Source organism: Barbus barbus (assembly GCF_936440315.1).
Source record: "Barbus barbus genome assembly, chromosome: 44".
In the NCBI taxonomy this organism is placed as follows: Eukaryota; Metazoa; Chordata; class Actinopteri; order Cypriniformes; family Cyprinidae; genus Barbus; species Barbus barbus.
Genome location: NC_136722.1, coordinates 9,696,202 through 9,724,004, shown reverse-complemented (window position 1 = coordinate 9,724,004; position 27,803 = coordinate 9,696,202). Strand labels below are relative to the sequence as shown.

Sequence of the window (27,803 nt, the reverse complement as noted above, 5' to 3'; positions counted from 1 at the left end):
ATAGACGGAAAGTGAAACTACACATGGTTAGTAATACACGTCGATCTTCTTGGACGCACAAAGTGGTCGTCTTGGCAAGTTAATGGAGAATTCTTCACATTTAGGTAGGAATTATGACGTGATCATTTTTTACATTCATGGCATGCAAATTTTGACGATCTGAAGTATCGATTAATCTAACAAGCAGTGATGTTGACAGTTCACATGACCGTGCTTATGCTGGGTCTCATTAAATAACGTCCAAGTTAAACGCTCTGTTTGCTTTAATTAATATGTTAGGCTTCTTTTTTGGGGTGAAATAACTGCTTTAAATATACTATTGCAGAGTGTCGCAATAGTATCTGTGGTAAACAATGTCATCATTCTGAGTGCTGTGGACACTTGTGCCTTGCGCCGCGATAAAACAATAGTCACCATGTGTAATAATGTACAAACACTAAAACGCATCAATGCATTAAGATTAATATACTGTACGGCACATTACATGGGGAACTATACATATAGTGTGAAAGTCTCCTTAAAATGTAAAGTCTATTTGTGTAGCAACTGGCTTTCTGAAATAGCTGTAATGAAGATTTTAAAAAGCAACCAAGAAAACTTGAAATCTTGCTGATATAAATTGCATGTTTATAGTTCGTGTCATTCTGTTTTATGAAGTGACTCGTGAATTGCCCAAGGATGGCATAATAACTGTCAATAAAAATGAAAATACAAATTGAAGTTACTTAAGAAAATACATTGTGAAATATTTTGTGATATTATGTTTAGCTAAAAAAAAAAAAAAGTTTGAATTTGCTCTTGGGTTTTTCCATAAAAGGAAAAGAATGGAAACTCCCTACCAAAAATGTACCTTACCAGGGGTTTTAATTCATTCTACTGACGCAGTTACAATGACATTTACATTTAATCATTAGGCAGACACTTTTATCCCAAGTGACTTACAAATTAGGAGAAGCAATTAAACCCAACAAAAGGACAGCAATAGCTAAGTGCTGTGGCAAGTCCCAGTTAGTCTACCACAGGTGGTGGTAGTATTAAAAATGATGCGTCTAAAGACTCTGGTTGAGTTAAACAGGATATTTCACCTGCAGGAAACAGTCAAATTTAAGGTCACAGATGGAAGACACATAAGTCAGTGGGTTTAGTGTAGTGGTGAATGGGTTACTGAGCCAGTGGTTGTTCTGTAGGCAAACATCGGTACCTTGAATTTGATGCAAGCGGCTATTGGCAACTAGTGCAAAATGACGAAAAGGTGAGATATGCACTATTTTCAGCTCATTGAAGGCCATTCTTGCTGCTGCTTTATAGATCAGTTACAGAGGTTTGAAAGTACATGCTGGAAGGCCTACTAAAACAGCATTACAATAGTCCAGCCTGGAATAGAACAAGAGCTTGGACAAGGAGTTGTGTAGCATGCTCCAAATTGAAGGGCCTGATCTTCCTAATGTTGTAAAAGCTGATTCAGCGATGTGGTCTGTGTGAAATTTAACTGATCACCAGTTACAACTCCAAGGTTCCAGGTTGTCCAAAGGAGTTATGGTTGATGTGCCTAGTTGGAAGGATAAGTTGTGGTGAAGTGTTGGGTTGGCTGATACTACAAGCAGTTCTGTAGTACTAAAGTTGAGTTGAGGGTTATGGCCTTTCATCCAGCAAGAATTGTCTGTCAGGCAGGTTGAGGTGCGAACAGCTACTGTTGGATCATCCGGTCTGGAATGAAGTAAATTTGTGTGCCATCAAAGCAGTGATAGCAGTTTCTGAATTACAGATTCTACTGATGACATGTAGATGAAGAAGAGAATTGGTCCAAGCACTAAGCCTTGAGGCACCCCAGTTGTTAGATGTTGTGGATTAGACATCTCGTCCCTCCAAGACACCCTGAAGCTACCTGAGAGGTTAAGACTTGAACCCCTGTTTTGGAAGTGAGTGTGAGCAAATTCACTGAGGGTGCCTCGATAATATCCACTATGTTTTTGGAAACCACTAAAAATGGCTTACCACTCAAATAGGACACTACATAAAGGGAATGGGGGTGATTTCCGACACATCCAGAGTAAATGGAAACTTACTGAGTGCAACAGTGCTTGCCAACTTTTTCAGTTGCCTTGGTTTTGGAACAATTTTTCCAATAGAGACTTTAAAGAGTTCAAATCCATTAATGCTATTCGCTAGTACTGTAGGTAGTCTTTGAAGACAGTAAAACAATTAATAATTGTTGACTTATAAAACAGTTAAACATGTCAAAAGGAATAGAATTCCACAAATGAAAAAGGAATTAATGCATGGAAGAGCACAAGAAGGATTTGTTCAACAACACCTGTTCAAACAAAACATACTGTCCATATATATTACAGTTATTGTCAATACTGTAAAATTACAATGTGTACAAGATCACCTTAATGTAAGAAGCTTTCAAAGTCTTACAGTCTTTTGATTTACTTCAGATTTGTCTTCAGATGAAGAAATGGCATGTTGTACTCACATGGGAATTTGTGTTTGTTTTTAATCTGCAGGTTTGAGCAGATGACCAGATACTCAGAAGTGCAGTTTATGGTCAGCTCCTGTAGCTGGACTATTCTTACAGATACACGTTATTTACAGACACTGCTCAAATGTATTGGTACAAGGCATGTAGAATCTTGTCTGGAGAAATAATATTTGTTTATGGCTAGCCCTCTGGAAGTGGAAGCGGCTTGCTCTAGATAACTGCACATTCTTTGGTCTGAATTTAAACCCAGAGAAGTGGATTTATTGAAAGCTATCACTGCAGCCTGTGCCAGCATGGGGAACTTTTGGGATTGTTGTGGACGAAAAAATCCATGTGACCCTACAGAGGATGAGACTAAAGGTTTATTGCACAGCTCTGAATCAAAGACATCAACTAAGGCAGGAACGGAAGTCTGCACCAGTCCAACTTCAGATGAAGAGCACAGGTAAAGTTAATGATTAACCTTTTAACCTATTGTGACTTGACTTATCTCTGAATGAAACAACAAGACTTACTGCATTCATTTTTTCGTTGGATCATTAGTTGTTTGTGAGTGACAGTGCAAGTCGCAATGATTCGAAATTGAAATATTGTGACTATATCTGTTATAAGTTTCATAGCGTACAACATACTCTCCAGAACAAAAAGAACACTTATTTAACCAAGCTCCCAAAATGGCTTGTTTGAATGTTGTGGAATTTATGTCACCTGTCTACACTGAACACAAGCAGAATGTTGTCAAAAGCAAATAGAACCAATTATAAACACTGACGCTGTCTACACTTGATACAATATACAGATGCCCAATCAACTTCTGACATACTCCACATGCTTGAGTCGGCTAAAAAATGTTTGCTTTGATGCATCCGGTTAAAACATTTTTGAACAGTCTTTAGAAGGACCTCAGCTTCATGAACAAGTGGATGTTTTATCCACTTGATGGCTTATCCATTTATTTTTAGTTTCATCCTGGATCACGCATTTGATTGCAGTCTACTTAGAATGAATATATAAGTCCACTTACAATGCTACTTTGACACATTGAATTAAACAGGGTGCTTTTGTATTGCTTTAAGACATCAATATGTAACTGACTTGTGTTTTGTTTGGCTAAGCTAAACATACTTGGTGCAATTTGCACTGTTGTTCATCTGGATGGGCCAAGTTGTTTAATTCTGAATAGCAAATGCTAAAGTTATATGGTTATGTCCTCATAATACTGATGTTGGTACCATGACAAATTCTGAATTATTTACATTTGGCACTCATTTTTCATCTTAGTTTCCATACATTGGCTGAAGAGAGCTTTGCATTGTTAACTTTGAGTGCTGTACATCAAACTAGTAAATGCTGTTTTTCATGTTCTTTCCATAACATCCACATTTGACTTAAATGCATTTTAAATCTCTCGACAGACATGAAGATGAAACAAAACCACAGCTTGGTGAATCGGTTATAACCAAGCAGCCAAATGCCAGCGCTCAAATTCTTAATCCAGAGAGCTCTTACTCTACAACAATATCACTTTTACACACTGAAGTCCCTCTTGCTGCTGAAGTTAATCACAATGTTTCTCCTGAAACGGATCCAATAGAAGCTATAATCTTAGATAAAAAACCACCAAAAACAGAGACTGAAATCACTGAAGAAATCCAAAACATTGAATCTGAAGTCTCAGAAGCACCTCAAGATACAGTCGAAGCACCTGCGGAGAATGTTGCCTCAATGAAAGGGGAGATAGAGGCTCCGCACAGGTCAGTTGAAGAGGTAGACATCACAGCTGCTCTGACAGATGATGCAGGTGCTACCGCAACAAGTTCAGACTCAACAGTCGCAGCTGCTGTGGAGACACCTGTTAAGGAAGCACCTGTTGAAGAAGCGACTGCGCTTGCTCAGGTTGATTCTGAGAAGAACTTCTCCCAACCAGAGCCAGAAACACATGTGGAGATGATTGTAGATGAGACAGAACTGATCCAAACTGAGGAATTAACTCTGAGTGACACCAATGAAGTGGCACATGAAGAGGCTGGTCTCAATGACACTGGAGATATTTCATTGATGGGTAACAGCAGCAAAGAACCTGCCTCATGCGTTTTAGGTAAATTTAATGAGTCTGATGTTATTGAGAAAAGTGTAGCTGCAGTGGCTGCTGAGGAACCCATCGTTGAGAAAACAGCTGAAGTAGTGGACAAACATTCAGAGGATACTCATTCTGAGATGGCAGAACAGAAGCAAGTGACATCTGAAGTTTCTCAAACTCAGGAACATTCACAGGAAGCTTCATCTCCAAATGTGGATATTACCAATGGACTCTCTCCTGCCATAGAAAATGGTCTTGTGAAGGACCCTGGGAGTCTGAAAGTTGAGAATGAAATAAATGATGACGTCATGGCGGTGGAAAAGCTGCCTCAAACAGTAGACATAGTCCAGGAATTAAATGAAACCTTGGGAACTGAGAGTAAAGAGCACCCGTCATCTAAACCCTCTACACAAACTGACAGGTAATGAGTTAATAAAAAAAACAAAAAGAAGTTTAAATTGAATGCAAATGAAATTAAAATAAATAAAATTTACTACAGATCAGAGGCTTCACATATAAACACAAAATGGGCATAGAAATGTGTTTACGCTGTTTTCCACGCACGAATCTGGACTTATAAAAAATAAACTAGTCCTAAATATGTGCACTGTGCGTACCTGCAAAAGTAATGAAGTAAACAAGGATTTTAAACTATAAATAAAGGGATTATTGCGCATGTTCTGGCTTACGCATGGTTTTATAAATCTGAAAACTTTTGTGCGTATTCAAAATCTAGCTTTTGTGTGTACGTACACTTTTAGGATGAAAAGAACGGAGAGTTTTATAAATGAGGCCTCTGGAATTGATTGTTCATTATTAGGGGTGAGCGTGAGTGATATACAGGTTAACACAATAAACTGGTAAAAGTTTGGCAACCAGTAGTAGTGTGACACTGTAGTACTGCATTGCCATAAAAGTTCATCATTTGCATGCAATTTAATAGCCAGTTTCATATTTCAAGTGATTTTAAACCATTTAAGTGTGAGAACATCCAAAACCGAATTCAGTTCTCGCATGAATAATTAGTTTCATACTGTTTACTTGTCTTCAGCAAGCTTCAGAAGATTTTCCTACATTAGTTAGGATGGTGTTAATTTTCTGTAGCATTTAAATTGATATGGAGAATTAATTAAAATAAATCTTAAATTTGGCATGTTTACCAAGAACCTTATTTCCAGCAAAAATTACTATATTGTAATATATATTGTTAATTTGAAATAAAATTGCTCATATGTAGTAATTTTGGTCAGATTGCCAACCCCTAGTCCATATGGCATATGTTAATGTCTCTGTTATTTTAGTTTTAGATATTTTAGTTTTTAAGTTAAACTAAAAATGAGACATTAAAATGTTACTTTGGCAACTAACTGAATAAAAATAAGTTTTGTTTTTTATATTTTATGGTCTTTAAGTTAACGTTTATTTAAAGTAACACTTTTTTTAAAAATATTTTTTATGTTAGTTAACTAATGACCCTAGTTCATGTCTATTCTTTTACAGCACTATTGATGTGGACAAACCTGAAGTTATGGATTCTGTGAGAGATCTAGAGAAGAGTGAAAAGGTTCCAGAGCAAGAGCACGAGACTACAGAACCCATTCAGAATGGCCTGGACTCCACATGTGCCTCAGTGCCATCAAGCCCCATTGAAAAAAACAGACTCACTGAACCAACCAGGTTAGTACTCCCTGATATTTATTTTTTTATTACCATTAGGTGGTGCAAAACTTCATAATTAGTTTGCAGTGTCAACATACTAAGAGTGTGTATTCACACCTGCCATAATAGAAATAGATCAATTGTCAAAAAGGGAAGTTTGTCACGCCAAGGCAAACAACTGTCAGTAAAGTACAATGTGGCGACAAGGTCAACATCAGTTGCAGTAATCGGATTGTCTTTGTTCTTAAATGAGCCAGTTCATTGTTTAATGATGTTTAAATAATGTTTTAATGTGTGATTAGGCTACATGCTGTATCAGCAGTGGTCTAAGCAGTGTTTATTCAGAAGTTCTTCATGCAGTTCTTCAAGACTATTGCTATCTGAACAGCATTCCTTTCAACCTTATTTTGGGAACATTTTTATGATTGTAGAGACCTTTGGCATAGTTTAAGACTATGAAATGGGCACATTTAGAATACAGTAGTTCCTGTTTTTTTGCTCAAAGCTTTTAAGCACTATATATACACTGGTACACAGAGACACACACAGACACATTTTTTTAGAATATATTAATATTTTTAATATAAAATCGTACAGATCGCAAATTACTTTAGACATTGGTATTTGCAATATTTTTGGTCTGAATGTAGTTTGTGGTCATAAAGCATATTAACAAACATTAATAATTATAAATATAAATAATTATAAAACATGACTCCAAATTGTGAGCCACTCTTATCATTTCTCGTTTACAGTGATTCCGTTGCTCTAGAAGACACCGAGGACAAAGGTGAGATTCCTGTGTTGAGCGAGGCAAAATTAGTGGAGGAAGTCATAAAAGATGCAGAAACTGGACCTCAACAAATAGAAGACGAAAAGGAGAAACAGGAAGAGGAAGCAAGTGTTGCCAAGGAAAACGAAGGAAAAGGAGACACCCCAAAATCAGAGATCCTTTTTAGCAGTAGCACAGTAGAGGAGAAGCGGATACAGAAAGATACAGAAGAGAGTGTGGAGGAAGTACACGAGACACTGGATGAGTATGTGTCACTCGTTCATTGTGTTTTTCCAGCAATACTTTTAGTTTGGAAAGCAGATGGTCAGAAAGCATTTGGACATCAGAATCAATTACTAATTAGACAAATTAATGAAGAGACGAGATTATGCAGTATTGTGAGTATAGTCTTGCAACTCCTTCAACTAGTCCTATATTTACAGTAATGTAATAGATCAGCATCCAGAAAATCTGATTTCTAGTACTGAACGAGGGATTTTCACATACAATATGTGAACAACTGACATAAAAGAGCTAAAGAATCATGACAAAGCCTCTTTAGATCCAGTAAGACTTATGAATCATTATCATCTGGGATGTTGTGCTTTAATATAACAGTTTTAGCTCTCCCAAATAGACTCCTCGTGATTACTTGTCATACTTAATATCATATGAATGATAGTTCCTCTTTATGCCATAGGAGTGCAGACCTATATCTGGGAGCTGAGGAGATTGAAATGGGAGCCAGCAATAAAAAGTCATCCAAACCACTACTGGAGCTAACAAGTATTAATGACTTTTTCATTTATGTCACAGGGTTAGTTTACCCAAAAATGAAAATGAAGTCATCATATCAACACCCTGGTGTTGTTCTAATGCCATATGCCATGTGTCAACTGTCATTCTGACTTATCTGACTAACGGAGATCTGGTCCAGATATATTCAACGAATAAAGTACACAGATACTTTTTTTTTGAGGTTCCTAGGCATTGAATAACGCAATACAAATTCAGTAAGTGCAAAAATTCAATTCTGCTGTAAAGCAGTTCTAAAAAGAGTCTAAACAGTCAATTTTCCAAAGTTAAAGTCAGTTAATTGTTCATTCAGTGACGTCAACATTCAGCTCAGTTCAGGGACCTGTTCTTAGTACCTCGCTTAATGCATCTGAGATGATTTGAAAGGTGCCAGATCTTCTCATCGTGATAACTGATCTCTGGCTAATTTGGTTCTTCAAACGAATTTGCGGATTTGATTAAAATATCTGGATTAAGTTGTCCAAGATTACTGCGCGTTCCCGTGTTCCCCGAAAAGGGCAGATGTATCAATACTCGAAACCACAATCAGCAATGCAGCGATTGGCTGGTGGCAAGACTGCAACGTAGTGACATCATAAAATTAAAAAAAGACACCTGACAAAAACATTCTAGACTTTTATTAAGGAAACAGCCAAGCGAACAAAACTAAAAGATAGTGATAGATAAATAAATGGTATAAAAGATAAATTAAATGCGTTTTTATTAAAAAAAATTTTTTTTTACATGATTCCCAATTATTTATATTCATGATTTCTAGTACAGGCTTTACATTTGTATTTCAATGTTGTAATTAGCCATTCATTTCATTTTTATCTTTGAAACAGATTTGTTAGGTGACAGCCTTAATTAAAATTTCTCAAGGGTCTAGATCAATTTATCTGCCTCTCCTGCGCTCAATCAAGCCACTCTCATAATAGCTGTCACCACTCAAATTAATGCACGGCTCGGATTAACTGTATAGCATGTGTGTGAGACTCCAATACAATTATAAAGTAATTATTTCATCATGAACAAATATTTCAATGAGTAAAACTGGCTGTGTCTGTAGTATTATAGACTACACAACATTTTTTTTTAATTTTTTAATTATCATTATTTGAAATTACTGTCCCTGGATTAGGGTACTCTTCTAAAAAAAGTAGCAGTGGCTGAGACAGATTTTAAGTATCAATTCTGCTTAAAAAGATGCGATCTAATTCTGTTTACATGAAATAAGCCTGCTCCCGAGCAACTCCAGTATGAGCTTCGAGGAACCAACCAATCCAAGATCAAGAGAAATAGTCAACAATCAAATCCATCTGAGTTATCGACTTACAAAGAGCGGACCCCTGTTCTCTTCCAATAGTGTCTGTGCAATCATGTCAAAAATATTGCCAAATATTAAGTGTCCCCAACTAGGCAAACCAAAAGGCAGCAGTGGCAAGGAACCCAAACTCCGTTGGTCACAGAAACACTTGCAATGTACCCTCAGAACTCTTGCAATATATGGCATGTCACATTTCATTCTTGGGTGAATTATCCCTTTAAGGAAATGTATTACAGACAAATCAAATCATTGTGAAAATGTAAAAGATACTGGTCCAAAGGTTTTCTGAATCCAGATTAACATCTCATTGGGTATTTGTCATGATTTGTTTTTCTTTTTGTCTAGTTCCTGGTGTACAGACCAGATGTAGCTTAGCACCAGCTGTGGACATACTGGCCTACAGTGAGAGAGAATGGAAGGGAAACACGGCCAAGAGTTCACTCATCAGAAAGGTGACCTAACTAACTTTGTCATATTTTTTCCTGAAATGTATTCAAAGTATTTTGATTGGCCTGTCTGTGCTTGTTAAAGAAGTCTGACTTGCTTCAGTGTGTTTGTCTCAGGGCTACAGTGAGATGTCCCGAAGCTTTAGCGGACTGAGGAGAGTCAGAGGCGATAACTACTGTGCTCTACGAGCTACACTGTATCAGGTGCTGGCAAACAGCACAAATATGCCCACCTGGCTGCAGGATGAAGGTTTTCTATTGGTGAGGAGACCTCTGTACTCTTATTAACTTTAGTTAGGGTGGATGCCGTATGTAAGTTTACTTTAAAGAGTTATTCAGCGCTGGCAAGATAGGCTTAGAATGGAACGGCAATTTTTTATTTTTTTTTAATCATCTACATGGCAGAGGAAAAGGGCTGTGGCGATCCCATTTGGCAAAAATGTAAGAAGCCTTCAACACCCATGATAATGTTCTGGGCTCAATCCTACAGGAATACAAAAGCATCAGATTACATTTGGCCTCTACCCAGACTAAAATGTATAAACTGACACTAGATGTGTTACATGCAATTTTCATGAGTCAGAATGAATCCAGTGCGATTCTTAAAGTTCTGATTATATGAACTGTAAACATACCAATCCGCTTCACATATTAGTTTACATGTGCATTACTTGTATTTCATACAAAACTTATTTGCATGTGTAGTGCTTAGTCGTTGTGTGTGGAAATACAGAAGGCCATGGTGATGATGTCACCAGAGCAACATAAGCATAATTAAAGCTTTTGCCTTGACACAGCTAAACAATTGCTGACATAAGTCAGGAGCTTTTTTAACAAATATTTAGTAAATATTCAGGTTCATCCACTTGACCAGTTCACATAAATAAACACATATTTGTATGATGTAAAACATATGTAAACATACACATAATGGCACAAGTACTGTATTATTTTAATCTGTTGGAGAAAATAGTCAGATTCAGACGTTTTTATGCTTGATTTTTGCTTGTGGATCAGATTATTTCTACACCACCCCTTTCAATTCATTCGGATCATTTGGATGTTTACATGAACTCTTTTTGGTCTGATTGAGCCATCAATCTGATTAATCGGGTGTGTGTAAACATAGCTAATGTATGTGATGTTTTCTAGCTCAGATTAACAGATGCTGGTTATTCTCACAGTTACCAGAGAAGATTGAAGCTCAGGACCATTTGATTGGTGGATGGGTGTTTCCTCCAGAATGCCAGTCAGGAAGTGAGAAGGAAAGTTCTGTGGAGAGACTAAAATGTTATTTGAATCTTCTTAAGAAGAAGGTGAATATATTTTTTTTTCTGCTGTGCATTACACGTCTTATTCAAACATAAAATAGTTTAAGTAAGATAAAAAAAAAAGAAAATTGTTTTTTTTTTAAAGAAATGAATCGTCTAATAAATTAATCAGAAGTGACAAAGACATTTAAAATAATAGTAGCAAAAAAAACAAAAAAAAACAAATTAATTTAAAATAATTGCCTTTGTTTTTGAACATATTAAACTTAATTATAGAAGCCAGATTCTACCATGGAATAAAATAAATAACTAAATAAAAAAGGTAATTGCAACCTTTTATCTCACAATTCTGACTTTATATTGCTCACAATGATATGGAAGCTCCTTAAGAAAAAATATAATTCTGTAAGTCATAATAATGAGATACTTTCTAATAATTATGACTTAGTGTCTCGTAATAATGAGAACCCTTCTCATAATAATGACTTATTTTCTCGTAATAATGAGAAACTTTCTCGTAATAATGATTTACTCCTAATAAATAAATAAATAAAATGACTTCACGTGGCGGCACGCTAGCGACATCTGCTGGTTAAAGCCATGCAGGAACACCGCAAACATAGCTTGTTCTGTAATCTAAAACTGTATAATCTATCATTAAATAACGATTTCAGATAAATTATCTGCATGTAGTCTTGTTAATTTGTAGCACGTACCAGCAAGTTACTCTGCCAGATAGTTACGGCTTCAAACATTCCAGACATTAATATTTCAGTTAAGAAATACAGGCATTTTATGAAGAAATTAAAGCCATTACGCATATAAACTTAATTTATAGATGTCTATTTCATTGATCTATTAGTTTTATTAGCTGTCCCTTTCATGCATCACATGCTTCATACAGTAAGCCATCTCATTTAAAAAGCACAAAGCATCATTGTTCGTTACCACGGCAACCGCTTGGTCTTCAGCATCCCACACACCGCTTCTTGCAGGACAAACGCTTAACGTGAAAAATGCTTAACTTGGCTTGAAGTACAAAGACAGATTGAACCAAATTCAGTACATAACTTAATGATCATGCATACCCAAAATATGAATGCAACGCAAAACAGCAACTCTTATGCAGCATTTTCTATAACGGTTTTCTATAGGAAAACGCTTAACATGCAACTTTGGGTGTTGTGTTCAAATTCTGAGTTCTTATGCTTGCCTGTATGCATGATCAATAATACTGTATCCTGAATTAGTCATTGTACTTTAAGCCACATTAAGCATTTTTCACGTTCACATGTCCTGCAAGAAGCAGTGTGGGATGCTGAAGACCAAGCGGTTGCCATGGTAATGAACAACTACACTTTGTGCTAGCGAGAGGAGATTGGGCTACTGTATAAACATTGTGGGCAGCTAATACAAGTGACAGCTAATAAAAACGTTATTTCGAGAAAATAAGTCATTATTCTGAGAAAGTGTCTCGTTATTACGCGAAACTAAGTCATTATTACGAGAGAGTTTCTCAATATAACAAGATACTAAGTCATAATTATGAGAAAGGATCTCATAGACAGAATTATATTTTTTCTTAAGGTGGCGGGAACGGGCTTCTATACCATTGTGAGTCAACATAGGGCAATTGTAACATTTTTAGTTTATAAGCACGCCTAATTTCGTGGAAAAAAGGGTCTGTCTGTCTTACACATGTGTTTTGCCCAAGAATAGTTTTTGTATATTTTGTACACTCAATTGCATGTTGTATTCCTAAATTAAATGCATGCAATCACATATTGCTTTCACAAAATGAATATTTTGTTCATGAAATGCATTTAGGGATTGATACAGACCCTTTCGTTCACCAAAATCAAGTCACCATCTGGCCTGGCCATCGGAAGCACCAGGAACAATCCCACTGGCAGAGCGACTAATTTTGCCCGTTGCCCTGCTAATTTTTTATTTCTTTAAAGTCAAGACAAATTGATTCATTATTGATTTAGTAATATATGCAGATTTTAGAAATCACTTGGTTGCATCGGGCAGGCAGTAATATAAAATATTAATTTAATAGTAAATAAATGAAGATGAACAGTAGCATATAGTGTATTATTGCACATTCTTATTGGTCATTCACAGCATTTAGTGTAAATTGTCCTTTACCTTTACGTAAAATTCAGGTTCTTTTCAGTTTAATTAGATAAAATATCACAATTTCTGTTTTTATACATTTGTATCTTTTTATTCAGTGGCAGGCAGCAGCAGCCTGTGAGAGCTCAGAGGAGAAGCACAGTTTGTGTGAGCACGTGTTTCAGGGCGGAGAAGAGGAGTATGGTCTTCTGGAAGCACTAAAGTTTCTAATGCTGGCCAAAGCTGTTGAGCTTCATCACAACTTGACGGCAGATCAAGAAGTGCCCGTGTTCTGCTGGCTTCTTTTTGCCCGCGACACATCCGAAAACCCCCAAACCCTCCTGGCCAATCACCTGAGCCAGATCGGCTTCAGTGGAGGGATAGAACAGGCAAGTATGATGACACTGACAAACAAACAGCCCTTAAAGATTACTGCTGTAAAATACAATTTAGATGTATGTTTGCTTTGTTTGTTGTAGGTAGAGATGTTTCTACTGGGCTATGCCTTAAAGCACACCATTCAAGCCTTCCGTCTGTACATGACTGACACAGAGGAATTTGTGACACATTACCCAGACGACCACAAGCAGGAGTGGCCCTGCGTGTGTATCGTCACAGAGGATGATCGCCATTACAACGTCCCTGTCAGGAGGAGCGTTCAACACCAGCACAGAGAAGATATCACGATGACCTAACAACAGACACCTCAGAGAACAAATCTGATCTACAAAGTGGCATGATGTTTGTTTTTTGATAATGACCTGTTGGTCATCAAATGAAGGGAATTTACAGCAATTTACTGAGATCAAATTGCAAGCAGAAGTGCTCAGGTTTTTCCCCAAAATGAATCACAGAACTAACATAACGCTGTTGTTTTTTGTATTATGCATTATTGGAAATTGCGTTGATTTACAATGTCAATGTAAAAAAAAAATGCTAAAGAGTTTACAATAATTTTAGAGAATTTTAATTCAAAATAATGTATTGTGGGTAGGCTATAGTATGGGAAATGAGATAATGACTACATCAAATTTGTTGTTTCAAAATATAAAAGAAAATTTAGTCGGCCCATTTTTCTAAACATGAAACTGAAAAGTTTTGAGTGTTTTTTTTTTATGATTTTAGAACTTATTAAATGAGGCTCTACACACAATATTGTTAATTTAAAAACATTTAGAGCACTTAAGACTCTTAAAAAAGCCAGAATAACTTATGTTTACATGTTGTTAACAGACATTAAAGGTAACAATAACATGCATAAATCATGTTAGAAGGCAGCTGGCGCTATAGATGCCAACAAGAGTTCAAAAACGCGTAATATTTGGCTCATTGTGGAGTAAACCAACAAGTACTTGCACTTTTTATTTTGATGATATTTTCTTCCTGCTCATCTGAATTTTTGTATTTATGACAGATTAACGCCGATTAATTTTATTGCCAAACATAAAGTTATACAGTATTGGTTATGTAAAATACTAATTTTTCAAGAACTGGAAGACAAGACCATTTGAGGAAATATGAATAAAATATTCTGTTCTATGACTATTCTATTCAGGCTCTGACTTTAACGTGTACAAAACCTGAGAAATGCAAAAACAGAACAGCTTTAGCACAACATTTGTTTAATAAAAATAATGCATTCATTAGTGCATAGTTTATTTGTATGTGCTGTCATATGAGCTGTCATTCAGTTAGACCACAAGCACCGAGTAACACGAGCACCTAAAGTAAAACAGTACCGAAAAACTGCATTCCATTAAATAATTTGACAAAACAGATATTGAAATTTAAACTTGCAGTACATTTCTAAGATCTGGTAAATGAAAATGGATTCTATAATGTGGTCCCAGCACAAAATACTGGATCAGATCTGATCAGAAACTGTTCATGCTCTCACAAAAGCTCAAATAAATAGTCTTTTGTAAATATAAGTGATCTTCAGGCCTAAATATCTCTATAGTGACATTTGCAAAGTATACAAAACCTGAATTTGTGCAGTGAATACAAAAATAAATCAACTGACATACACACTCAAATCTAGTATGTGCCCCAAGTCAGTAAAATAAATTCCTCGAGCAAGTTATAATACACAAAGTGTAACTATTCATTGTGCGTCTCAAGGCAAGAGGAAACAGATGGCATGTCTCAGGGTCAAAGTTCAGCAACAGTTCTGTCATTAAAACCTGATTAAATCCTGTTCTTGATGCATTTGTTTTCTGATTGTAATGGTCCATTTTGGTAAAAATGTTAACAGGCTGCAGAACAGGAACTTTGGAAGACATCTGTGTAAATATGCCTCAGTGCAAGAAGTGCAGTTGATATAGACATGCAAATCTGCTCGTTCTACCCCATACAAGCATCAATCAAGCTGGAAATTCCACTGGGGTAATGGAGAGAGTAAATTCAAGAACTTGAAATAGAAATGTAAAAAAAAAAAAAAAAAAAAAAAAAAAATAGTATAATGATAAAGTACTAGTTGCCTCTTGTCAAATATCCAAGACATTGGTACTGCACTTCATCTGCAAATGAAAGGAAAACATCTTCCATCTTCTACCCTTGTTTTTCTTTCCATGCTTTGATTCATTCATCATCTGTTTCCACTTGCTCATTCTCAGCCTCTTCAGTGACATCTAACTCTGTCCTGGAGGTGACTTCATTCATCGGGGAAGAGTTGTCCTCCACAACCATTTCTGCTTCTGGGGTCTTCTTCTGAAAACAGACAGTGAGACTGATAAATACAGCAGAAGAGATACGAAACATAAGGATTTTAAAAGTCTAAAAGCATGTTTTGGTAACACTTTCGATTAGAAAGCACTATTCACTATTAACATGAATATAACCATCATATTAATGCCATATTCTAGATCACTTAACCCTACTCAATACCTAAACACACATCTATGGTTAAAATTTTACATACACTTTGCAGAATCTGCAAAATGTTAATTATTTTGCCAAGATAAGAGGGATGCTATTTTTTTTATTTAGTACTGACCTGAATGAGATATTTCACAATGTTAGATGTTTACATACAGTCCACAAGAGAAAATAGTTGAATTTATAAAAATGACCTTTGTTCAAAGGTTTACACATGCTTGATTCTTAATACCGTGTTGTTACCTGGATGATCCACAGCTGTTTTTTGTTTCGTGTTGAGTCCTGAACAGTTAAACTGACTGCTGTTCTTCAGTAAAATCCTTCAGCTCCCACAAAGGTTTCCAGCATCTTTTGCATATTTGAACCCTTTTCTACAATGACTGTATAATTTTGAGATCCATCATGTCACACTGAGGACAACTGAGGGACTTACATGCAACTATTACAAAAAGTTCAAACACTCACTGATGCTTTAGAAGGAAACACTAAATTGAGAGCCTGAATTTGAACTTGAAGATCAGGGTAAATTGAACGTATTTTGTGTTCTGGGAAACATGTAAGTATCTTCTGTAGCTTCTGAAGGACAGTACTAAATGAAGAAAAAAAAAAAAAAACGATATTTAGGTCAAATAAGAAAAATGTACACATCTTCATTTTGTTCAAAAGTTTTAACCCCCCAGCTTTTAATGCATCGTTGTACCTTCTGGAGCATCAAAGAATTTGTGGGACCTGAAGGATTTTTCTAACAAACTTCAGTCAGTTTAACTGTTCAGGACAAACAAGGGACTCATGAACAACTATCACTAAACAAATAACACATGCTTGTGTCATTACCTGAATGATCCACAGCTATGTAAACTTTTGAATGGGCTATTATTTTCTCTTGTGGACTATATGTAAATGTCGTGAAATATCTTATTGAGGTCAGTACTAAATGAAAAATACCAATAGCATTTTGTATGATCCTAACTGTAATTACTACAACAACTACCTTACTATCAATTAGCAGCAAATTAGGAGTTTATTTGAGGGAAAACTCTTAGTTAATAGCGAATGTGTGTAATCTAAAGTTGTACGCCTGTTTTAATAATTGTTTTAGAATTAAGAGAACAGCACACACAAACATAACAATACTACTTGAATTTTTAACTTCTGCCTCCAGATATTTTAGCTGTACAACAGTCCGTTATGCTGCTTGATGTTGCAAACTGATTTGTTATCATATTACTTTAAGTTACTATTATAACAGCATTATGTTTACTGCAATTATTCTTATGTCAATGGAGCCTAATGAATCTGAAGTCTCACATATTCACAGAAAATAGCTTAATTTCACATTGTAAAATAAGGTAGATAGGACACAAGCTGTAATATTTCTGCAGAGCCATTGACTTCTGCAGTCTGATTGCCCCTCACCTGTTTTCGGTATACGTAACAGGAAGCAACTGCAACCATGGTGGACTCCCCCACAAATCCTGCTAATAAAGACCCCACTCCCAGTGTGGCACCATGCACTCTGCACAAAGACAAACCCAAAAACTTTAAACAACCATTTTCTGGGCTTATTTTAAAAGTTGCTGCAGCAGGAATCATAATTAATTCACAAAATGCAGACAGGGATTTGAATCGGTTTATTTTTAGACTCACTAAAAATTCAGAGGCAGCATGAGAGCCAATTACTTCACAGATCACATACTGAGCAAAGAAGCACATTCAATGAGATGCATTTAACATATTTGTATATTCCTTCTGCATACTAACCCCATGTAAGGCAGCACCAGAAGGCTGGAGATGAGCACAGCGATGCGCAGAACTGAACTAGGAGCCAGCACACAAGTTCTCTTTAACGTCATTAACCAGCCCGTCATATGAGCTCGAACCGTAACTGATAGAAAAACACAGACACAATGCCACATAGATATAATGCACTGTAAATCATGTAAAGTCATATGCAGTACAAAGTCAAATAGAAGGTTAAAGAAAAGACTTTATGGTACCAGGCACAGGGAAGAAGGAAAAGACTCGCAGTGGAATAATGCAGAGCTGCGCGAAGGCCATATCCACCCCAATAACATCTACCAGTATGTGTTCAGAAACATGAGGCGTCCAGAATACAATGAAACACATCTGGAAAACACAGACACACAGATATGTGCACAAATTACTTAATTTATCAGTTTTAGGTCAAATGTTTACACCAAATATACATGTATACACTGCCACTGAAACGTTTGGGATCGGCAAGGTTTTTGAAAGAAATAGCTTATGCTCGCCAAGGCGGCATTTAGTTTATCACGGTAAAAAACAGTATTTGAATATATTTTTTAAATGTCACATTCATGTGATGGCAAACTGAATTACTCCAGATTTTCTTCAGAAATTATTTTAATATGCTGATATGATGCTCAAGTAACAACACTGTCACTTCTGACCCATTTAATGCATCCTTGCAGAATAAAAAATTATAGAATAAAAACATTAACCTCAAACTCTGGAACAGTAAAGTGAACCTTATTGTAGTGCCACTACTGGAATAATCACTATATGCATTAGGTCTAAGTGTACATTTTGTTTCACTCCTTCATTACTCTTAATCTTAGATGTGCCAGTCAGTTTTGATTTTGTCTTTGTTATGAGACCCTTCTCATTCCAGCAAGACTAGATTATCCAATGGTCTCACACAAAGCCTGTTTGACGCCCTGCCTACGGGCATTCCTCTATTCTGGCACAATAGAGTCTGACAAAGGCCTGGCATGCCTGTTTACAGTGAAAGATCCTCCACATCTGACCAAGTTAAAGGCCATGGGCTTTAGTCATATAATGTGCAGTTTGCTTTGACCTTCAGTGCTCACTCATACCACAGTTAGTCACGAACACTTTTACACTAAAATCCAAATGAATGGACTCTGACGATGGATGTGCGCGCTGTCAAAAACAATAAAATGTGTAATGTGACACAGACCTGCCCATCAATGCATGCTTAACCTGGGCTATAAAAGCAAACTAGCAACATTATGAGTTTGCAGTTTTAATATCAGAGTTTTTTTTTGGGAAAGCTTGTCTTTTATGGAATAATCAATTTAAAGATAATCTAGGAATTCCTAAAGACCTGTGCAATTGAAGCAGCAGCATTTTTGTATTTTTCTTCGACTTCAAAACAAAACAAAAAAACAAAATAAAAACTTTGTGCAATTACTTTTAATTGTTCCAAGGATTCTCTGGCAGATTATTTGATTTGTTGTTTTCTCCACTGTCATAATGAAACAAGAAAGCAGCCAAATATCTTCAGGCTGTTTTGAGACGTCTCCACTGGTGGCACAGGTGTAACATCTCCATTCAGAAAAAAGGGGGGGGGCAAGATCTACCCACATGTTTTTCTTCATTGAAATTGTATTTGATCATCTAATCCATAATTACACAAAACACACCTGCAAGTCATGTCATGGAAATCAAAACCAAACAGCAAAAAATGTGTCCCGTTATACCAAGCTCTATAGTTTGCTTTTCTGAGTATTTTTTGTCTGTTTACAACATGGATACTTCCTTGTCTGCAATAAAGTAAAACCTTCACCATATGTCTAACATCTGCTTTCCAACAACCCTTGTGGGAAACCGCTGGAATGGCATTATAAAAATTGTGACTCATTTTAACCTGCAGGCCTTGAGGTCAGAGCAGGATAAGTAAACAAAAAAAATGGGTTTATGACCAACATGGGAACGGAAATCAGTGTTTACTGATTGTATGGCATGTGAAAAAACGCATGCCGTTTTCATGCGCTGGCAAAGATCTATGTTTTATGTTGGAACTTGAGCAGCTGATCTAAACAGACTCAGCATTGACAAAATAAAACTAAAAAGATTATGAAAATATCCTCTGGGTACATGCGTGTAAATCAGGTTAATCTTTTTTTTTTTTTTTTTTTACTGTAGGTGACATTAGGTTTTAAGCAGTGACAACTATGATACTATATGTGACAACTATATACTGCAGTGCACACTTCAGTTATTATATATGCAGAATTTCTAACACTTAATTTTTTTAAACTCTTTTAAAAAAAAAATTATGCTCATCAAGGCTGCATATAGATTAATAGATCTTACCGTTACGGAGAGGAGAAAACAGCAAAGGGTGAACCTCTTGATATGTGATTTGGTGACCGTCAGACCATTGGCTAACTTATTAGTAGGGTTATTCTGGTAAAACAAAAGAAGTACAATTACTATTATTTATCCTCCAAATGATACAGGTTAAAATAAGAAGCTAAGCCATTATGCTTATGTAGAAAAGCCCTTTTTGAAAAAACAATGTTATATATTCAATCCATACATAAAGCATGCTAATCTGGCACCATCCACCCAAAACAAGAAAGATGTTTTCACACCCATTATACAACTATGTTCATCAACAATAAAAAGCATGTTGTTATCTTTCTTGTCTACCAGAAGAACACAGAGTGCTAGTGGCGGCAAAAACATAATTTAGAAGTTATAAAACGTTTTCCCCAATCTCACCAACACAACCATACAATTAAAGCTTAATGCCTCTTAAACCACACAGAATGCTGATACTGGTTATGTCTCTAATCAAAACGAGGCAAAACCTAAACATGTTGAATCAGGAACATGTTAATCTGACTGTTGTAGGTCTAATGGTTCATAATTACAGGTCTACAGGACGAGGCATTTTATTGTGAAAACTAGTCATCGGGTGTTGACTAAAAAACATTCCAAAGCCTCAGGACAAGCCAAACAAATAAAAGTTACTAAGGTTTTGCATAATTCTCTTACCAAATAACAAAAGATAATAATATACAGTAAAAAGTTGGATAGGAACTACATTTTTATATTAGTTTGTCAGCGCTGATAACCTTGTGGGGAGTGCGCCGACATATAGCGTTGTTGTGCTACCTACATTGTGAAATTCATAGGTCAAATTCACCACCCACCCTATCGAATGCTGGATAGACAGCACGTAGTTCTGTTAACCAGCCGTAGGGCATGTGACCAACCGGATATGTTGCTGTGAGTACTGCCACCGCCTAGCAAACACACACAATTTAATTAGAAAAGGTTGTTGTGTCTTACTGTTGACTCTAATACATTTTAGCACTTATCAGTACTCACTTCGATTGAGGCGGCGCTGCCTTTGAGGTCCCGAGAGACAAACAGATTGACAATGGGCCTGCTGATGCGCTGAGTGGCCAAAATGAGGGCAAGCGGCCACCAGAAACTTAGCATCTTCCTTACGGTGGTGTCACCCTGGAAGTGAACAAAAGTACTCTGAATACAGGATGCAACTTTCTGAATATTCTGCGAAAGTCTTCTTGATGAACATACCCCCTGTTCAATGCTGCTTGATTCAGGAATATTGTCGTGGACGTTACAGTAGTAGCCCAGTCCTACGATAGTGAACCGTACCAGAGCTCCCATGTACAGAGAGAGAATGGGAATAAGAAGAGGCTCGAAACATTCCAGGTTACTCTGGAGAAGAATCACCACAAATATTATCTGCAGGCAAATAGAAGAGTCAAGAAACAATTAAATATTGGGCATGTTTAAGTACATGTTTAAACACATGACAAACGTGCAAGAATATTTATGCATTTATGTAGAGATACTCGGTTGCGGTTACATGCTATGCAAATCTGCAATGTAAAATGAGTGCTCAAAATAACCTTCTGGCAGGTAGCACAAAATAAAACAAACTGCCAGATTTGCATATACATGATGTGCCAAAAATTGTATAGGCCTAGATGTTAAAACTATTTAATATTAGTTTAATTAAACGCAGCGGCTATTTGCACTACGTACGTTTATATAAGAACAGATGCCGTTTACACTAAGTGCAAATAGCAATGGATTATATTTACACCAAGTGAATATAGCAGTATTTTTTAACGATATGCTATTTACACCAAGTGCAAATATCTATAGATTCTATTTACACTATGTTAAAATAGCAATATTTTCTGCTATTTATACTACTTATTGCAAATAGTGGCAATTATCTGCACCTCAGTATTGTAGTACATTATAAAACAGTACACAATAAAATCGAATTGAGTGTAAATTATAGTTTTAATTCAAATTATTAAATGGATGCCATCTTATTGGGACAATAAAGCCCTCCCTATACCAACCCTTACCGATACTTTTATTTTCAACTTTTTGATTATTTCCTTCATTTTTATTGTAAATAAATGCCTTTCCGATGCGAGATTTGAAAAGGAAGAAAAAAAGATTGGCAAAAGGCTGGATTGAACTCGGGTCGATAACGTCAAAAAGCACGCACCTTACCATCTCCGCAACTGAAACGGATACAAAATAAGGGTCTTTTTTTAATGTTGACTAAGCCAATAACACGCTGGTTGGTGGAGTTTGTGTAAACAGCCTTTGCCAACAAGGTGGGCTATTTGCACTTTATGTAAATAGACACTCCGTTAATTAAATCATGTTCCTTTAATAATATTTTAAATACTGATAATCTTTATCTTATTATTTTAAATTACACTACATGAAAATGTTTAAATGCTGTGTTTTACAGTCGTGTTGTGCTTATTGAGATGATGTATGACTGTATTTTCTTGTAATAACGTATTTAAAAAAAAAAGTTATATTTTAATTTTTACTTATTTATACTCTATATAAGAAATTATGATCCGCACTCACAAGAACGGTCTTCTTTTTCCGTTTTATTTGACGAACATCACATCATCGTGAGTGCGGATCATAATTTCTTATATAAACTTATTTATACTACCATTAAAATGTTTGGTCAGTGCATTTTTGTTTAGAAAATAATACTTTTATTCAGCAAGATTGCATGAAGTTGTGAATCCAAATCTAAAGTGGCAATTAAGTAATTATATTATATAAATAATTATATTTTTATAATTCTTAGAATGTTCTTTAGAATATTTTATTCATCGAAGAATCCTGAAAAAAAAAAAAAATTATCAAAGTTTCCACAAAAAAATGTAAGCAGCACAACTTTTTTCAAAATTGATAATGTTTCTTGAGCACCAAATCAGCATATAAAAATTATTTAGTAAGAATCATAAATCAAGTAACGGATGCTAAAAATGTAGCTTTGCCATCACAACAATAAATTACATTTTAAAATATATTGAAATAGAAAACAGTTATTTTTAATTGCAATATTTTACGTAGTATTAGAGTTTTTACAATATCAAATAAATTCTAAATTGAGGCCTGTTGCATGAAGCCAGTTTAATTTTTTACCCAGATATGTTCGTGTTGAGTTTGAACAAACTCTTGAGTTTAAGCAGTTTACAGTGAACCTAAGAGACAAAAATCGCCCCTCTTTTACTGTTAATTATTAATTCTATTTATATTTCATGAATAATAATTATTTATATTAACTGATAATTAACTATAAACATATAAATAGCTTTAATATATAAAAGTTTTTAAAATAACTAAACTTTCTGAAATACAAATGATTAAATTCAGTTGATTCATTTGAATAGTCATATTTTCTTTGCTGCAGGAGCAGTGTTTATGCATTTCAATTTATTACATTTTTAATTACAACAAAGAATGTTAATCGAGCGATGTGAGCCTGCTGAACCTGATCTAAACCAGCTTTGTTTGGTTTTGTCAAACCTAAACCTACTCTGAAACACTCATGCATCAGCCATTGTTAAGCATTAGATCATACTGACCTCAAACTTTTGAACAGTGTGTATCCCATTTGCCATTTTACATTGTTTCACATTTGTCCTTTACTTGTTATATTAAATTTAATCAGAAGGCCGACTAAACATCAAGAAAGACACAACTAAGAACATTTGAAACTCTGCTCAGTTGTAACATCACTTTATCTCCCGCTTCCTGCTTTTTCTCTGCCTCTTTGCTGATAAAAGACTTAACAAATGCCTATCATTTGAATACCAGACAAAAATCTGACATATAAAATGCAACACTTTTTTCCAATCATGGGGAGATGACAGAAACTTAGCATACAACAGTTTATAGAGGGCTACCTGTGCAACAACATCAGAGATAGAGGCAGATCCCACTAGCAGGCTGCACTTGTGCTTGAGGAGGATGCCAGCATGAATCCACGCCTTTGGAACAAAATTAAATCAGTACATATGCAAAAAGCATGTACCATTCAACTTTGACTATTTCTGCAGTATGCATACTGTGCACAGTAGGTGAATTGTCTGCATGCATGGAATACCACATGGAAACTATAGCATAATTGCCAACATCTGCAGTATAAAGAATATAGTGATCAAAATTCTGAATACCACAATGCAATGCTCTCCATTCACAAATCCTAATTAACTTCAATTATTACACCTCGTTTGACTCTTATTTTTTATATACTCCTTACTATTTCACATACTAACAGGCAAAAATGTACATAAATTATGCAGCAAAAACTATACCAATATTCTAATCCAAAAGATGATCTTGAATCTCCTGTTAAAAGTTATATTATGAGGTCCATACTCACCATTGCATCTAATAATGGAAATACTGCGAGGTACAGGAATGCCTTTCTTGTCTTGCTTCCTACTGACTCATCCACATGGTGGAGCTTATTTATGATGTAGTAGCCCAGATCTGTGTAAGCTGGGGAAAAGTGACAGTTTTTAATAAAAGATTTCCATTGAAGAACATTAAATTAGAAATTGTATTCACAAGACTGACACACCTATTAGGATGTGGAGGATGATGGCGATGACCCCAGCCACAACCATACAGAGGACTGCCTTGGTTCTCTCCTTCTTACTGTTAACAAACACGAGTCCCACATTTTTGAAGTCGCTCATGGGTCCAGTAAAGAACTTCATAAGAGAGTATGCAAGACCATAGCTGGCCAACATCTCAACCTTGTCCTCTTTCACAGAAGCAATGCCCCTGTTTAGAGCCTGAAGCAGAAAGAGAAAGGGCCTGTTTCATTGCTGTGTGTGTGTGTATATATATATATATATATATATATATATATATATATATATATATATATATATATATATATATATATATATATATATATATATATATATATATATATATATATATATATATATATATATATAGAGGCATGTCTCAGAAAATTTAAGGGAACACCTAATGATCACAATATAACACCAGGCAATTAAACAGGGATAGGAAGCAGAAGTGATGACAAGAGGTTCACTGGAGAGGCAACAGAAAGACAACATGGTTTTGTAGGTGGTAGCCACAGACAATTACCCACTCCTTCCTTCCTGACTGATTTGTCACTAGTTTTGTTAGGGTCTTTTTGCGACTACTTGTAGTATAAGGCAGCTGCAACCAGTGGCAGTCAGTTCTGGGCCCATATGCAAAAAATAAATAAATAAAAATAAAAAATTATAATAAAAATTAGAAAACTAATTAGAAAATAGAAAACTCCAGTTTCTTTCCAGTTGTATCTGTGTGGCTGCCTATAGCAGAGCAAGAACAAGAGAAACAAAAGAGACAACGAGTGGGGCTAAAAATACACTCACACATTAGTTACAGAAGACTAATCCTTACCCCGTCTAACTCCTCGCTCAAACGCACACAGTACTTAATAAGACTGTCACTTTCCGGACACAAACCTAGACACATGTTGAACATCAATGTGTACCACAGACTGAAAGAGCAAACACAAACCATTGCCTGAAACTACTGTATTTATCAAACCCAACTTGGTTGAACTTTGTACCCAAATGAACTTGAGGAACCGTTCTTTGATTACTAACCATTCAGTGCATATCTGAGGTATGTCCTAATAGCAAAAATATCCTGTAATACTGAAAGCCCGGGCTATCCTTACAAATTTCAGAGATTACCTTCACAGTGAAACTTTCAGTTAAATACGGTCCACTGTGAATTATTTTATGACGAATGTAAAAGCATCTAGTTGTCACGTACATATTCAAACAACAGACATAACAGAGCTCCCTTTCCACATATTTCCCTGTTGGTTTAACAGTAGTGACATTGTACAAGGACAGTTTGTGCCATTTATGGAACTGACAACAGGTTCAAAAAAGATGTTAACTGTGGTGTGAAAAGTATAAAGATTACACAATGTATGTACTATATGTACATCTATGCATGTACGATTTCTGTGCACTGTGTTTTTGTTACTACCGGTTTCTTTCCTTTGGAATTAATGCATGTAAAAAACACTCATCTTAAACATAAAGGTAGGTCTTGACCCCATATTTCACTAAGGAAATCTACTGTAACTGGTTTTTATTCTAAGCAGATGTGTTTGGAAGTTTCCTCTGACTCAATAACCATTCGTAACCTGACATTTAGACTTGCATGTTATGCAAGGGGAATACACAGAGATGAAATCCTTGAGAACTGACTTCAAACCCATTGCATTTTGGGAAATTCAATCAATAATTAAAAGCAATTTGCTTATCCATGCAGTAGACACCAGAGATAGAACATAGATTTATTTGCAGCGATGCCTGACAAAAGGCATCTAGACAACAAGTGCTCAGAATTTGCCTGAGACGTCAAAGCAATCTACACTTAGGGGAGGCTGGGGCTAGCTGGGGCTAGCACACTTAAACAAATGCATATTTCTCAGGGTAGATTTCCTAAATCAATGCAGATGCACACCTTACAATCTGAATCTGCAAAAACACTCAACTATTGAACATTTCCACTATTGGTGTCGGGAAAAAGACCAATAGACTTAAAGCCTATTGCATTCTGCGAAATTCTAGATTGTCACAAAGTACCTTTCAGCAAAATTATGAAGGACAAAACAATTCACTACTGGACTCAACCTGACATTCATGCATCTAAACGACTGACACGTGTACATTTACAAACATTTCACACGTGTTCTTGCCGTAAAAAGCGGTTGCATGTCACAATCTCAGAGTGTACAGGTTCAAAGGCATCATATCTCACCTGTTCTCCGAAGTCGATGGCTATATTTGTAATGGCTAGCGGCAGCAGAAAGCGAATGAGAGGCCAGTACGCATTGCGCGATAGACCGTCCATCATGACAAATGATGAGAATAATATTTAATGCATTCGTCCGTGAAGAGTCCCTTTATGGCTTGCGGCTTCCAGATGCCTGAAGTGAAACTGGAAAAACTGGAGACATTGTCATTCCCAGCGCTTCCGATGAGAAGGTCATCCAAACATTTCGCATTATATCATCATGTCATGCACCCGCGAATTAAATCTTACGACCACGAAGTGCTGATGTAGGACACCGCCGAACATTAGCATTTTGTTGTCTAAAAGGCTGAAGTGCTGTTGGCTGTGCTTGCTCGCGCGCGCGTGTTATTTATACTCGTGCAGAACACACGTGGGGCGTCACAACACCAAGCCCTTCTCCAGCTGTTCGCGTCAGTCTGCAGGAGTGCTACAAAGAATAACAAGCATTGATTTATTGTTTCTTATGGAACATTAGTTCCATAAGAAACCCTGAAAACCTTGTGGCACCCTTGAAAGCCGTCTTTATCTTAGAAAAATGCTATTTGAATAAGATGTCAAAGGAAATGGTTTATTGATCTCTGCTGCTCTCTACTGGATGTTATTTGGAGAGACAGGCTGGGGCAACTCACAGATGACTATAAATCAACCTGCCATTAGGTTAATGAGACACTGAGCAAATGTTGCCGTCAACTGGCAACCAGGTGAGACACAGAGCTCACGACCCAGGCCCGGCCCGTGGCATAAACAGTTGCCTAGTGCGCAAAATGATTGGGGGGCAGGGCCGGTGTTCTGAAATATTCGGTGTCTGAGATGTTCGGTGACGCTGGGCGGAGTTACATGAATATTCATGAGGTCCCTGTTTCGCGTTAAAGCGCCACTGAAAATATCAGTGCACTCTAGGATCATCACAGCACAGAAAGTTTTTAAATAGGCACTTTAAATAGGGCCTTGACATCCCAGACAAATAAAATGTGCCTCCAAACTTGGCCTGTTTATGCAGTCCCAGTGGTACCAGCCTCTGCA

The 27,803-nt window shown here is 36.3% G+C and overlaps 2 protein-coding genes across 4 annotated transcripts; one reads left to right on the top strand and one right to left on the bottom strand.

Moving 5' to 3' along the window:
• LOC306863108 (uncharacterized protein) lies at nt 1-14,616 on the top strand. Of its 2 annotated transcripts, none has more exons than XM_079406291.1 (11): nt 1-104; nt 2,511-2,930; nt 3,901-4,986; nt 6,066-6,242; nt 6,980-7,261; nt 7,697-7,782; nt 9,464-9,570; nt 9,682-9,825; nt 10,749-10,880; nt 13,073-13,342; nt 13,433-14,616. In XM_079406291.1, exons 2-11 carry the CDS (start codon nt 2,779-2,781, stop codon nt 13,646-13,648), a joined length of 2,652 nt encoding a protein of 883 aa, XP_079262417.1. In that variant the 5' UTR covers nt 1-104; nt 2,511-2,778; the 3' UTR covers nt 13,649-14,616. The 2 variants fall into 2 exon arrangements, with proteins under 2 accessions (XP_079262417.1, XP_079262418.1); XM_079406292.1 differs by having other exon boundaries at nt 13,073-13,346; nt 13,437-14,490.
• Nucleotides 14,562-27,139, bottom strand: LOC306863109 (progressive ankylosis protein homolog B-like; the record flags this gene model as incomplete). 2 transcript variants are annotated; one of them, XM_079406293.1, is made up of 12 exons in its annotated part: nt 14,562-15,662; nt 17,247-17,346; nt 17,592-17,715; nt 17,828-17,957; nt 19,932-20,024; nt 20,777-20,869; nt 20,955-21,089; nt 21,168-21,338; nt 23,837-23,920; nt 24,316-24,434; nt 24,517-24,733; nt 26,745-27,139. In XM_079406293.1, 12 exons carry the CDS (start codon nt 26,838-26,840, stop codon nt 15,534-15,536), a joined length of 1,491 nt encoding a protein of 496 aa, XP_079262419.1. In that variant the 3' UTR covers nt 14,562-15,533. The 2 variants fall into 2 exon arrangements, with proteins under 2 accessions (XP_079262419.1, XP_079262420.1); XM_079406294.1 differs by having other exon boundaries at nt 14,562-15,659; nt 26,745-26,840.
• Nucleotides 27,140-27,803: the final 664 nt, after the last annotated feature.